Source organism: Pholcus phalangioides, unplaced genomic scaffold, assembly GCF_987345545.1.
Source record: "Pholcus phalangioides strain wild (caught in Gottingen) unplaced genomic scaffold, Ppha-v1.0 ptg000011l_1, whole genome shotgun sequence".
In the NCBI taxonomy this organism is placed as follows: Eukaryota; Metazoa; Arthropoda; class Arachnida; order Araneae; family Pholcidae; genus Pholcus; species Pholcus phalangioides.
The window spans coordinates 20,899,530-20,913,978 of record NW_028301604.1 but is presented as its reverse complement, the minus strand read 5'-3'; the positions used below and the strand labels follow the sequence as shown (position 1 = coordinate 20,913,978).

Below are 14,449 nucleotides of genomic sequence, written 5' to 3'. Positions count from 1 at the left end.
TGTTCTTCTACCTGTGTGTTGTATAGAAGGCAGTTGGATGGGATTAAACAACTCAGTGGTATATATTTTTTGTTTATAGATTTCTCCTCCTTGTTACACACAGTTCACAGACATTACAAGACACCACAAATGGGTAAAATTGAAAGAGAATTTTTTTCAGTAAGAGATGGGTTGAAAATGTATAAGGCTGGTTAAGAACCACTGATTCTAAGTTTTGTGACTTTGATGCTACCCAATAGCATTAGATTGTCTTTTTCATTTTTAGGACATGTAGAGGCATAAATAATGTTTACAAAGCTCTGCAAAGAGCTAGAAATAAAAGTGCTTCGTTTATCGAAAATTATGACACTGACATTGAACAGTAAAATGTAAACAAATCCCTTTAAAAAAGATGGACATCGCAGTAAAACCACTCAGTTTACCTGGACTTATTTATATTGGACCTTGCAACTCATACATTTTGCACTGTGATTTTCAAAGTGGTCTCGAAGGAGCGTCATTCTTAAAAAAACTTGCATGCCTTCATAATTTGCTGTGCATTGAGGAAGAGAGTTTACACAATGGACTCTGGAAGATTCCTTAAAAAAAAGAATAACATATTGTGAGAAGAGACAAAAAAGGATAGAATTATCTGTGGTTGCAAGTACACTGTTTTGTTCAAAAATTGTTTTTGTTACCAAGTGTCATTCCTGTCATTTTGCTTTATCTTGAGTCAATCTTATACGATATTGAAATGTGAAAAAGTAAATGAATTATTTTTGATTTTTTTTTTACAAATTAAAAGAAAATGAATTTCTGAAGGACTTTTTTTGATTTTTTTTTCTAGGGGAGTACCCCCCCCCCACTACGTTTTCTAATTTTTTGAGTGGGAACCCAGTGTGTGCGTTTTTGGTCAGGGAACATTCGGTCGGGGGAAAGTCAGGGAAATGATTGAGCAGATTTTGTTAGGAACCCTGTATTATAAGACCACTTGCCCTTAGCATGATACTGAAGTCACTACTGTTGTTGTTTCTTTGAAGGAAAAGAAACAAAAGCCTGTGAGATAATACATCACCACATATTTAGATGTATGATGCAATCCTCATTCATGAATTTGCTCAAGATAGAGCATCAGAATATAGCCCAAAGTTAGAAAATGTGGTAAGAATGAGAAATCTTAGTACAGTATATGAATATAGGGTGGTAACTGCCCAATAATTACACACATGATTCCTTGAGAAAAACTAATGTGGAAAATTGTTTTCAGTTTTTTGATTTGACACATAAAATTAATGAGTATAATTAATCACTTTAAAAATTGATGACATCACTTCAAAATCTTGCCAAATTCACTGAACGTACATCAAATGTATAACTGGCTGTTTTTTTTAAACTGAACATTGATATAACCCTTAAAAATCAAGAAAGCAAACCAGTTTCCCCTCCCCTCTTGTTGTGTGTGTGCACTTTTCAAATTTTTACGGGGTTGTTAATTATTACAATTTTCTAAGATTGTAGTTTTAGAGTTCATCCATGAGATTAAAAAAAAGTACTGCCTCCCCAAAAATTCTGAAATTTTACAGAAATGTTTTTACTAGCCATGTGTTAGTAAAATAAACCTCACATTTTTAAAAATTAAGCGATGGGAATTATTTTTGAAAAATGCTAAATTCAGATTTTTGAAATTTATACTTTTTTTTTCAAACTTTAAAAATTCATAAAATTCTAACAAATGATCTGATATCAAAGTTCAAGGTTCATTTTACTAACACATTTTGTATAAATATTCCTACAAAATTTCAGAATTTTTGGTGTAGCAGTTTTTTTTTTAATTTTACGGATGAACTCAAAAACTGCAATTTCAGAAAATTGTCTTTTCTTGTTCACGTTTACACTATAATTCATTAATTTTCAATATTTTTTTTGAAAAAAAGCAAAAATTAATCCAATTGACATGAAATTTCTTGCATTTGATTTTGACAATTGAATGAAATTTTTTTAAAAACCATGTTTGAAAAATTGACTTCAGCAATCGTGACACCCCTTAAATGAAAAAAGTATCACTAACACTTTCAAGATGAGATTTTTTTTCCAGTTCCATTCAGAAGTTTTGGAAGGTTTACATGTTGCATCACAGCTTTTGATTGTAATTCTGCAACACTATCAACTTGATTAACACAATATGTTCAATAAAATCGATCAGATTTGAACATTTTCTCGATGAAGTCTCACAATTACAGTTTAAAATGTTTACGCCATCTCATTTATGTTATGAATGTGCGTATGAAACAGTAAGGCCCCTACAAAAATCCATATTTAGAAGAACAAACAGTTAAGAGATGGCTTTTCATATTTTTTTTGAAAATTGAGAGGTGGGGGCATGATTTTTCGGAAAAAAATTTACGAAATTAAATATAAGAGCATCTCAAAGGGGTGGCAATACTAATAGTGCCTAGGGTGACGACAGCCTTAAGTAGATCTCTGTTAAGTTGCGCCCGGAGGAAACCACCCTTTTATAAATATGCCCCATAATATAACTTCATCTTAAAAAATGACCCAAGTTCTATACGAATGATGCTAGCTATAATCAATTTTGAAGTGGTATCAAAATCTTGTAAAAAGGTAAAGTAAATTTATTCACATTTCAGTGAAATAAAGAGTGATTGCAGTCACAAGGAAATTAAAAATCTTTATTGCAACATGTAGAATTTGGTATGAAAATGTGAGCCAATGCTATCAATAGAAAAGATGAAAAAATCAGAAATAGCTAATTATATTGAACATGCCAATTCATAAAATAACTACTTTGATTACAAGCTTCTGACTGAATCATTATTACTTTGTTGTTTCCATCAGTTACCTTGTCAAGCAAGCTATTATTTTTACATCTCATTGAAGCTTATTATACATAACAGTTTCAATGAAATTTTAAAATATCTTGCCCTGTTTTATTGACCAACATATGATCTAATTTGAAAGACAGTGAAAAAAAAAAAAAAGATGGTGCATTAAACACTATACACTGTATGCATTTCCCCTCCAAAGTTATCACTAAACTGTGAAGGAGAGCAAATTACCACATTTTGGTAAAAAAGTGTTGATTTGGTTAAAAAATTTTCAAATGGATCTCATTTGGCTAACACTTTACAAGTCTGGTGATAAATTCGTGAATATAGTTGTCGAAGCTAATATGTAATTACACGAAATAACAAGGTTATAATATCATACTACATTGAGAAAGAAAGTCCAATCATGAAAGGAAAAGGCTGGACTTGGGTTCTGTTGGATTGAATATATCAGTTCATTTTCAAGAAGCGTCAACCCGCTACTGGCAGAGGAATTTATTTTCGTTGGGTGTTTGGCGTGTAACTGACAGAAAAATAGCATGTCACAAATATTAAAAACGTTACAACTCCCTTAATATTCGTCCAATCCTAAAACGAAGAACACTTTTCGATGTTAGTTTTTCACAAGGAATCATGTGTAGAGAGTTATTGGGCGGTCAATAGTTACCTCCCTGTATATATTCAGGGCCACACTTTTATGAAATTTTTTTGAAGTAAACCACTAATACCATTTAAAGATATACCATCAGAATGCATCTGAACAAAAGACAATGTGGTAAGAATGAAAAATTTGGGCTAATAATGAACCAGTATATGACATTTTTCAAGAGAAGAAAAATTATATTTTGACCACTTGGTTAAAACATACATTTTATACTATTTTTTAAACACAAATGTGCTCCAGATGTGTCTCAGAAAAAGCATAACTGCTAATTATCCCTATATTATGAAATTATGCTTTACAAATCATATTATAAATTGTGTTTGCTAGCAAGCTCATTAAACTTCCCAATCTTTTTAATGTACCATGTATATCATACTTATATTTGTTTTCAATTATATTAAAAAAATATTCCTCATAAGTTCACAAAAACAACAAACTTGAAGCATTGTTAAGTGTATAGGGTTTTTTTAAGACTGAAGAAAATGTTACATTTTTACTCTCATTCCTATTCCAGATTGGTGGTATTCGGTTTCTGTATGATAATGTTGTAGAAAATTTAGAACGGTACAAGTCTTCGAGTGGTTTTGGGTGTATTCTTGCTCATAGCATGGGCCTTGGCAAAACAGTGCAAGTAAGTATTATCTTGGTGTTTTTCTTTAAAATGTGCATTAAGGCAATGTTGAAAACAATAAGAATGTGGGGAATTGGTTATATGTTTGCTTATGCAGCAATTTTTTGTGAAAAATTATAAAATTTAACTTGTGCAGAGAATTAATAAAATAAACAAATTAACCACAGGGTGTCTATCATCATGAAAAAGTCACAAAATGAACAAAAAAAAAACATGGAAGCCATGAAATAAGTGAGAAAATGTCACAGGTTTTTTACAGTTCAAAACTTTTAATTCTTCTCACCAAGTTCCCATACTTGATTCATTCCTGAAATAATCTTCTTTTCAACTTGAATTATTTTAAAGCTATGGCCCATGCCATAATCCACTCTCTCCCGATTCCTTTTTCTCTATTTTTTCTTCCTAGGGATGAATGTTATCTGTCTGTGTATATTGTAGCAAGAATCATGAATGGGGAAAAATTATTTAGCTGGATGAAAAAGTAATAGTTCACCTTTCTTTGTCGGCTAGTTCAGCTATTTGCACAGGGCAATGTTGTTCAAATCAAGCAATATTACTTCTCTTTAGGAGGGAGATGGACCGGGGTCAATTCGAAGTGCCCATGCCTACAAAGGTTTTCATAAGAAGAGGGAACTGAGATTTTTAGACATAAATTTTTTGTTTAACACGTGTTATAAGAACACTTTTGTAGTGAGATTTTCAAAATCTTTGAAGCCAATATTGAATAGGGTGTTTGGGGTAGGTCTTAAATGGTAGGTAATAATGCCTATCCCATTTCCTTGAAATTTTTTTCCAAGTTGAGAGAGTTAACCCTCCTAGGAAACACAAGTACACAGATAAACGTCTATGTAGGGTGGAGAGAAACCCTATATTCTACTCCCTGTATATAGGGTTTCTCTCCACCCCTTTCTTTGCTTTCTTGTATAAGCTTTAGGGAGTAAAATTGTTTTCTTTCATCTGACAGTGTCATTTTATGACATAAAAGTCATAAAATGAGAAAATGTTCCCCATAATTTGATGTTGAACTAAGTCCCCTCCAGGGTTTGGTTTGTGACATGACAAGCATAAAAAACTGGTTTAAACTGTCAAAACTAGTTTAAACCATCAAAAACCTAAATGAATGCTTTTGGTAATGTTTTAAACACAGGTGAAAGACTACTTTTTTTTTGCGTATTATAATATTTTATTTTCAACACTGATTTAGAATAATTCAAAAATATTAATTTAATTTGAATGAATGAATGAATTTAATTTGAATATGTTTTTATGAGGAATATTAGTAAATAAGTTTTCAAAATCAAATGTTTCAATTCTCTCAATGTTTACATATTTTAAAAAATTGATCCCTTTTTGATTTATTTTTTTATAATAAATGTGTCTTCATCCATCTATAATCAAAATTTTTTTAAAATATGCAAAAATTGAGAGAATTGAAACATTTGATAAAAACATCATAAAAACCTCATAAATATCTGATAGTTTATTTGTGAAATACAAAAACATTATTAACTTGGAAAAAAACTCTTGGAATAATCTAGTAAAGTTTTGCATTTTCAAGAATTACTTACATAATGGCATCGATATATTTAATCAGATCAAAGGTATACCCATGGGCACTTGCTTGTCTAGTGCTTTTGCAAACATTTTTCTACATTTCCACGAAACTAACATTTTCACTGAACATAAAATCATGGGCTTTAGATATATCGATGATCTCATTATTTTTAATTTTGAGAATTTTCTTGATCTTAGCGGTGAAATTTACCCTACGGACTTGACACTCAAGATAACCAATCACAACCCCCTATCTACGGACTTTCTGGTTCTTAAAATTTGCTTATCTAATAACATAGCTTTTATCGGTATTTTCGACAAAAGGAAAGAATTTCAATTTAAAGTCAATTTTCTGACTAATTTCAATTCTAATATTTAGTATTAGAATTTTGGAAAATATATTTTTTGGACAACTTTCAAGAATTAAAAAAACCTGTAATAATGCTAAGGATTTTTTAGAAGCATATTCTGAATTTTTAAATATCTTGAGTGGCAACGGTTATCCATCTTCTTTTCTGGGTTTCAAAATTTCACCCACGTTTTTCTTATAGTCAATTCAGGTGGCACGCTTTTAAAGAGTCTTACTCTTGGTATGTTTTTCTTCAAGTTTTCTCATTTTTCAATTTTTAACACACTTTGTGTATATATATTTTTGTGTTCTTAACTCATTTGTTATTTCATATTTTGATTCTAATTGTGTATTCTCATTTTTGCTGTTTGACTTCCAAAGCTTGTTTATCGCAAAAATGTTGGGGGAACTGATGGTAATTTTATGCCTATTAGGCTTACCATCATTAGAAACATTTTTGCAGTTTGGAGCAATGTGGGGGTTCCCCCTTGAGAACGACTTCCTCATTGATCCATATTTTTCCTTTTTACAATTATTCAATAACTTTTTATCTTTCGCCTTTTCATAATATTTAATTTCGAGTTATGTGTATAAAGCAGCCTTTTGTGGCGCGATACTCTGACTTTTGAAATTTTTCATTGAAATCTGGTTTTGTTAATTTTCTCTTTGATGCATACTCTATATATATATTGTCCAAAATAGTTCTGTTTAGAGTAGAAAATTATTCTACTATCATATTATGTGTTTATTCTTTGCATAACTTAGTCACTTTGAGCATTATATGCAATCATTGTGTATATGTGTTCGATACACTTAATATTTAGCTTACTTTGAAGTACAGTTGATTTTTGAAGTTTAGTGAACCATTTGAGGTAGATTAAAAATAAGTATGTGTAATATGTAAAGGGGAAAAAAAAAACCTGTAGTAATTTTTTTTTTTTGCAGTGATTTATAATTTACACATGTAAAAGAATTGGTAAATAATTTGTCTTAACCTTTTCTTTAATCTTTGCTTTATGGGACCATTCAAGTATTATGTCCCCCCACCACATATTGGGATCAGAAGCATACGCTGGGGAAGGGCATGGGGGGGGGGGGCTTGTTTGTCCCCAAAAAACCCAAGATGATAAATTTATTTTAAAATAAATTAAAATGTCAGAAGAAAATACCTTTATATGTTGTTGTATATTAATCTGTTGATTTCAATGCTATCTGAAGACTGTGTAATGACTCAAAATTTCTCTCTAATGCCGGGTTTTTCTAGGAGTAGGTTTTCTGTGCAACGTGAATCGCCCAGCGCGACATGCCATCCACTCACCAATAGGAAAAGCGGTATGACTGTTTTCCTACAGAGCACAACACACCTCGTGCCAGCACTTTATGATGGGCATGATTGGCCGACTGCATCTGGAGGAGTCAAATGCATCGTGCGCAATGCATTTTGCAGATCTTCTGTTCATTTTTGTTGTTTTCTTTCCCTTCCTTTCTTTACTAAAAAGTCTGTTTACTAAAAAGTTGTCTCCCTCTTTTATTGTGCAAAAATACGTGGATGTGCAAATGGCAGAACAGACGATGTGCAGTGCTAGGAAAACGCATATGCATAACATGATGAAGCTATATGTTTCTGACAATGCGAAATGGTTTTATTCTGTTCATGAGGCACAGAAAAATCTGCTCCTAGGAAAACCCAGCTTAAGAAATTCCTTGTCGATCCTGCATACACCCCTGATTGGGATTGCCATTCGAGTATAAACAAAGTTAGTTTGTCCACAACCGTCTGACAATGCTGTAGTAAACTTTGCTATTTATTCACAGGGATCATTTTTCACATGATTACAGACTGAACTATATTTTTAATTTGTGATTTTAGTTTTGAGCATCAATGTTAATAGAGTGGTATAGATTGCCTATTATTAGTTGGCACGAAGTACTGAACATTGAGCTCTCATCTTTAAATAAATATACACCAGACTTTTCCTTCTTTTTTCACATCCCACCTATGCACAAACCAGTTGTGACCACAGCCTTCCACTATACTAGAAAATTATTTTCAAGAGTTGTAGTTTACTTTCTGGTCTCGTAAATAATTGCAGCTTACTTTGTCTACGTCATGCGGAAGCATAGACGGCACAGAGGAGAGGGGGCTGATGTTCCGCCTGCTTACAAAAAATTGTATCATTGGCATAGGCAGGAGAGTGAAAGTAGAGAATCCCCCAATCACTGTGCATACCCTAGGTCATAGTTTCCCAACCTTTTTTGTCCCATCGCCTCCACCCCCCCCTTCTTTTGAAATTTTTTTCTCCCATCACCCCCAACGCAATCTAACCCATAAGATTGTATGTTATACCCGTAGCTTCTGCTGCCCCTGGAATTTTCCATCACCCACGTTGGAAATCACTGCCCTAGGTGAACCACCAAATCACTTAAGGGTAACACGAGACACACAGTGAACACAAAAGAGTTTAGCGAAATTCTTTTCCCCCATAAGTAAGACAGGATGTGGGTGGAAGGGTGGTCTGTAGAAGACTTTTCGACAAGAATGTTAGTTCAGGTGGCCACAAACTAGGGAAAGGTTTTTCTCATTGACTTATTTTGATATTTTAGTAAAGATATCATTAAGAATATTTCATAAAGGGTGGTTAAGAGATGACATAATCATCATTCGACCTCCCCATCAATGCTGTTTTAATACTTGAATGGTCCCCATATGCAAAAGGAAACATATTTCAATTTTTATGTTGTGCAGTTGCCACTTTACTTAGGCAATGCCTGATATTTCTTGCAGTTTTATTTATATTTACAAGATGAAAATTCTATTTCAGCTCATAACTCATGAACTGTTGTAGTTATAGAAACAAACTTCAATTGGAAAAATATTCAAATGACATGCCCAATTTATGTATATTACTAGGGGACCATATATGTATAAAAATTTTATTTAATTTTTTAGAGAGTCTCTGTCTTCTAACTTCCAATTAAAAAATTGGTGCCCTGTTTCTTCTGAAAAAAAACCCTTTATTTCCTAGTGTGATATTAACTTAGATATTTGAATTCTAAAATCACAGAAATGAGCAGCATAGAACAAGCTTGTTCCTTGTTATACACTTTTCTTCCCTTCATTTTCAGCAATTTTTGAATTCAAATATTTTAGGTAATATTGCACTTAAAAACATGGAATTCCTTTTGGTGGGCTCAAGAGAGACAGGGAAAACTAGGCGCACATAACTTCCTAATTGAAAATTAGAGGAGAGGAGCGTATAATGGGGGGGGGGGGGGTTTAAATAAATGACATCTAAAATGGATGTGTTATTTGAATACTTTTTCTAATTAAAAGGGTTTTCATAACCAACAGATCATGGGTTATTTGACTGACTTAAGTTTTCACCCTATTCAATTAAATTTTCACCAAAATAAATATTAGTAGAATGTCTGTTCAAACCTGATATTAATCAAACTTCACTAAATTATTCTTTCTTCAAATTTCTATAGGTTGTATCTTTTGTTGACGTTTTTTTACGACATACTCCAGCCAAATTAGTTCTTTGCATTGTCCCTATTAACACTATTCAAAATTGGAAAGCTGAGTTTGACATGTGGGTACCCCCAACTGGCTCAATAGATGATGAACAAGTTGCAAATGGAGAAATACGACCTCGAGACTACAATGTATATATACTGAATGAAAACTTCAAATCTATGGCTGCTCGTGCTGCATTAATTGGTATGTTGCTGCAGAATACATCAATAGTTAATGTAGTTATGGTTTAATTGTTAAACTAAGCAGTTTTGTAAGATTCTTATTTCATTACTCTTAGACCTGTTCCTTCAAATAGGAAAGAAATTGTATCCATCAAAACTTATCTTTGTATTGAATAGAGGTACAATGGAACTTCATCAGTGTACAAGTATAATTCGTTCCGTGAACATGCTCATAATCTGAATCACTCATATATCAAATCAAACTTCCTCATTAGATAGAGCGTAAACTCAGATGATTTATTCATTCCTTTTAAAATGACGGATAAAAACTGCATTAAATAACTAACATAACACATTAATAGTATAATAAATGATACAATAACACCATAAAAATAAACATAAAATTCAATTTTAAAAATTTACGTATTCTGAACGCCAAGGGAGAGGAGGAATATTGTTTAGGACTCATTGCAATCTTCTGGCTCACCACTATCTTTTTCTTTTGTGCAATTTTATAAAGGAACCAATGCAATGACTGTTGCTTTTGCCTCCTTTTGAGGATTGCATGAAAATAAGATTGTCGATTGGACAGATTTTCATTACTTGCACTGCTACAGCTTTACTTAGGTAAGTCTTTTCTATAAAATTTTGCTCAGCTTCGCACATCAAGGCAGGTATACATTCGCAAATCATACAATGCAAGCATTCACAACTGGGTGTTCAGTAATTTGTATGGTGTTGTGAATGATTCTTGAGCTATTTGAACTGGACCCACTTGGAACCTTTTTTTTTTTCAACGAACATGAAAAAGTGTGTACCCGAGTAAGGGGGTTGTACACTATAAGATCGGCATGCTAATGTATATATACATGTCTCTGTACACATCTCTTTAATCTCATTTGAAGTAAGGGATTCTCATCCTCATTTCTCTCTTCTTCCTCAGACGAGATCCCATCCATAAGCTCTTGCTGTCGCACACAATGGAGATCTGTCAGTTCGTCTATGGTCAACTCCCAGCCATGTTCCTTCACTAGTTCTTGAATGCCATCCTCATTCATCAAATCCCATGATCTTCTTTATAGGCATAATCTTTTCAACAAATGGTGGCTTCTGTTCATGAGCTAACTCCTCATACCCATGTTCAATAATGCAATCAGCCCACTGTTTTCTCTAAGCAGAATTGGGGGTTCTCTTGGTGACCCAATCCCAGATCGATAATCTTTATCGATAATCTTAGGGCAGTTCACCATGTGGAAATGGCTTTAAAAACTGTTGGAGAGTAAGGTTTGTTTTGTTTGCTCAAGATGATGCATTATCACACAATACATGCGTGTGCAAAAGCAAAGAGCCATCAGTTCAGTGCAACATCCCGCTGCAGTCCAGATTCATTTAATTATTCCCAAATGAAAGGGCAGACGAAAATGAAGAAAATATAGATTTTTTCACCTAAATCATGCACAACACTAGATACGCACTAAGACTGTTAGGTACACACACTTACACTTCCGGCACAACTCACTAGGTAGTAAATTGCCTATGGCGATAGACCTGAGTTGTGCTCGGTTTAAAAAAAAAAAAAAATTCACTTGATTAACTTATTACAGTTAATTTACTCACATAAGGTCCGACAATTATTTGAAAATTTCTCGACATTTTAAAATTCTATTTCAACAATCTAATAAACACAATGTGACAGTTAAATATTCACATTAATAAAATATGAGAAGTTGATGTATCACAGTCAATAATTTGATTCAATCTCATCGGAATGATGATCAGCAAAAATTCATTTTTAAAAATTCAAAAATCCAAGCCTGCAGGGCTAGAGATGATTCACCATATTCATGAAAGCTTGTGCTGTTTTTATCACCATCTTTCCGTGGCATTGTAGTCACATCAAACAAAGTAGGAAGTCCATGCAGACTTGCGTTACCTTTCTGCAGGAACCACACTATGTCAAGAGCAAGTTCAAGCACTTGTAGAGGGAAAATGTTGCTAATTAGACCAATCAATTGCAAAGAAAGTGGGACGAAGACTACAGAGGGTTATGGTGTTAATTCAATCTTCTCTGTAGAGACAGTAAAGCACCAGAGAGAAATTACAGCATAAATTCAATCATCTGCCCTTGACTACATAATATTGCGATGAGTATTAAACTGCATAAGGCGTTTTTCCTTTACTAATTCCATTACTGAAAAAGACAACAGAAGAGTGAGAACAATAACAGTATACATCTGGTATTTAAAGGGAATTTTTTAGGCCACACAGGACCGCTGGGACCAATCATCACAGAGACATAATACAGAAATTAGCATAATCTCCCGAGACACTTTGAGGAAATATACATTGATTTGCATACACATTGTAATATTGCATAATTTTTACAACAGAAATCTGGCAACAGTTAAAACAACATTAATGACTTGGTCTGAATGAACAACATAGTTAAGCCTATTGTAAAAGGAATTAAATCAGTTATTGAGACTGCAAAGTTGCTTGTGTCTTACCACCAGCATGAAACTGACATCCCCATAGCAGAATGTTTTGCATTGTTCTGTAACAAGCCCTCAACTGAATGTTGTGCATTAAAAATTCCCATAATGGTGTTTTTACACTTTTCTTAAAATTCTTCCAGATTGTTCTGCAACGTACATTGCAGTTTTCAACATTTTACTTAGGGGGTAAACACTCACATTTTTTTAGTATACAAACATTCAATGTATGAATGTATAACACAATTCTTAACATTTCCAAACTACTATTGTGAATCATGACTAATCATGGGGCTTTATCTTGTTTACATCATTTGTGATCACATAAACAAAATATGACATCTTCGCAACATAATGCAAATCATCTCAAAATTTTTGCTCGTACATAGAAACGCTCATAAACCGAAGTTCTAATATACACTCATTGCCATAAAAATTTGTTCACCTTTTTGTGAAATTTTTTGAAGAAATTGTTGGATTGTAATAAAACTTGGCATGAAGATACGTGTCTGGCAGATATGCAAATGCTTTTATGCATAGCGTAAGTCGGCAGTGTGTAATGGCACCAGAGGGTATTGAACTTCGTTCTCCTTGGCATATAAAAAAGGTACGCAGAGCAATTTTGCCTGTAGTTAATCTGTTGCAGAGGGATGTTGTTACGCCACCATCAAAGACAATATGATCAGCTGTCAGAGAACGAGAGGGGAAGAATCATCGGGATGATGGAAACCGGGTGGTCAGCTTGGTGGGTAGCTGACCACTTGAGCTGATCTGACTTTACTGTGAGGTGTTGGGACCAGTGGATGAGAGAGAGATCGTATGCATGGCGACCAGGCTCAGGACGCTCTCAGCAGACCAGCATCCAAGAAGACCATTACATCACTAGACAAGCGTGCACAGCACCAACTGCATCATTGTCCACTATTCAGACACAGGCAGCAGCTTCACTACAGGCCCTGTGTCTGTCCGTACCATTGCGAGGCACCTTGCTGAAGAATGTTTGGTATCGCAGAGCCCATTACGTGTGCTACTGCAACAATATTTGAATACCTGGTATGTTTGTTTTCTCAGATAAGTTTTGACAGGCGACAATAAGGAATGACAGAATTTTTCTATATTGAACATTTATTACATTAATTTTATATTACTTACAGCAACAATCGATCGATAATCTCCGGAAATGGTAATCTGAAATTTTAAATGTTTACATTAATAAGAAGTCAAAATATCACAGTCATTATTGAAATCTGTCTCATCAATGCGATGATCGAGAAAAATATCCACATGACTAGAAAGTCAGTAATGTTCATGCCAAAGCACACAAAGTTGTCACCATTCTCGACACCTAGAATTCACACAGGACTACATTGTGGGAACCCGATTACTGCAAGCATGGACCCAGGCGGCCATCTCATCTCAGGCATGACAATCTTTCCCAGAGAGATTGGAAAAACTTTGTTCCATGCACTACCCAAAACTTGATAAATTTCAGCTTTGCAACCATACTTCTCCCTGATCCTGAAAACTCTGGCTTCCCTTGTAGCTGCCCGCCAAGTCATTCTCTCAACTGTGCGGATCTCTGGTTGACATAGTTTACAGTCAGAATTAGAGTGTTATCTGATAGCCTTTTAAAATCTCTTTTTTTTAAAACACCAAGTAGTGTTGTAAGAAAGACAAAACTGATCAAAGGCTAAAATGAACAGCTTCAAAATTGGATAGATGAGAATTTACAAGAACATGAAGATACTGAAGATCTTTTCTCATTTTGCACACTGTGCAAAACACCAGCCTTAGTAGACTAAAGAAGTTGTTGACACAACCCTGTTGAGTTTGTAGGTGTCTCCATCACTTTGTGATTTGGTTAGTTCTTTTATGTTTCTGCATATGGAAAAGATAAGCTTGTAGAATGTTTTTACTGTTCAGTTTGATGCTAAGAGACTTGCACTGAAATAACATTTGTTCTGAAACATAGGCTGTTTTTTTTTCAATCCATTTTCCTTTAGTTGAATAGTTCATTTTACATGAAATGGTTCAAAAACTTACAATGGAGGTACATGTGGAGAAAGATTTAGAGGTGTAAATGAGTTAATCAGATTCAAGTGACAATAGTTCTCTAATGATGATTGGTGTTAAAATTCAGCTCATGACGCAGCTGTTTTATGTTAGCACGTGTATCCATAGCAATGAAAATGTTAGTTAGCCAAGACAAAATTTTTTTCTCCAAAAAATCCATGT

At 33.8% G+C, this 14,449-nt stretch overlaps 1 protein-coding gene across 2 annotated transcripts in view; it reads left to right on the top strand.

The window, feature by feature from the left end:
* LOC149080208 (uncharacterized) overlaps positions 1-14,449 on the top strand; it is a 202,286-nt gene that overhangs the window by 65,407 nt on the left and 122,430 nt on the right. For both annotated transcript variants that reach the window (XM_089239257.1, XM_089239256.1), the window contains exons 7-8: positions 4,004-4,120; positions 9,513-9,744. In XM_089239257.1, coding sequence (XP_089095383.1) covers positions 4,004-4,120; positions 9,513-9,744 — 349 coding nt within the window. The remainder of the gene's footprint in view (positions 1-4,003; positions 4,121-9,512; positions 9,745-14,449) is intronic.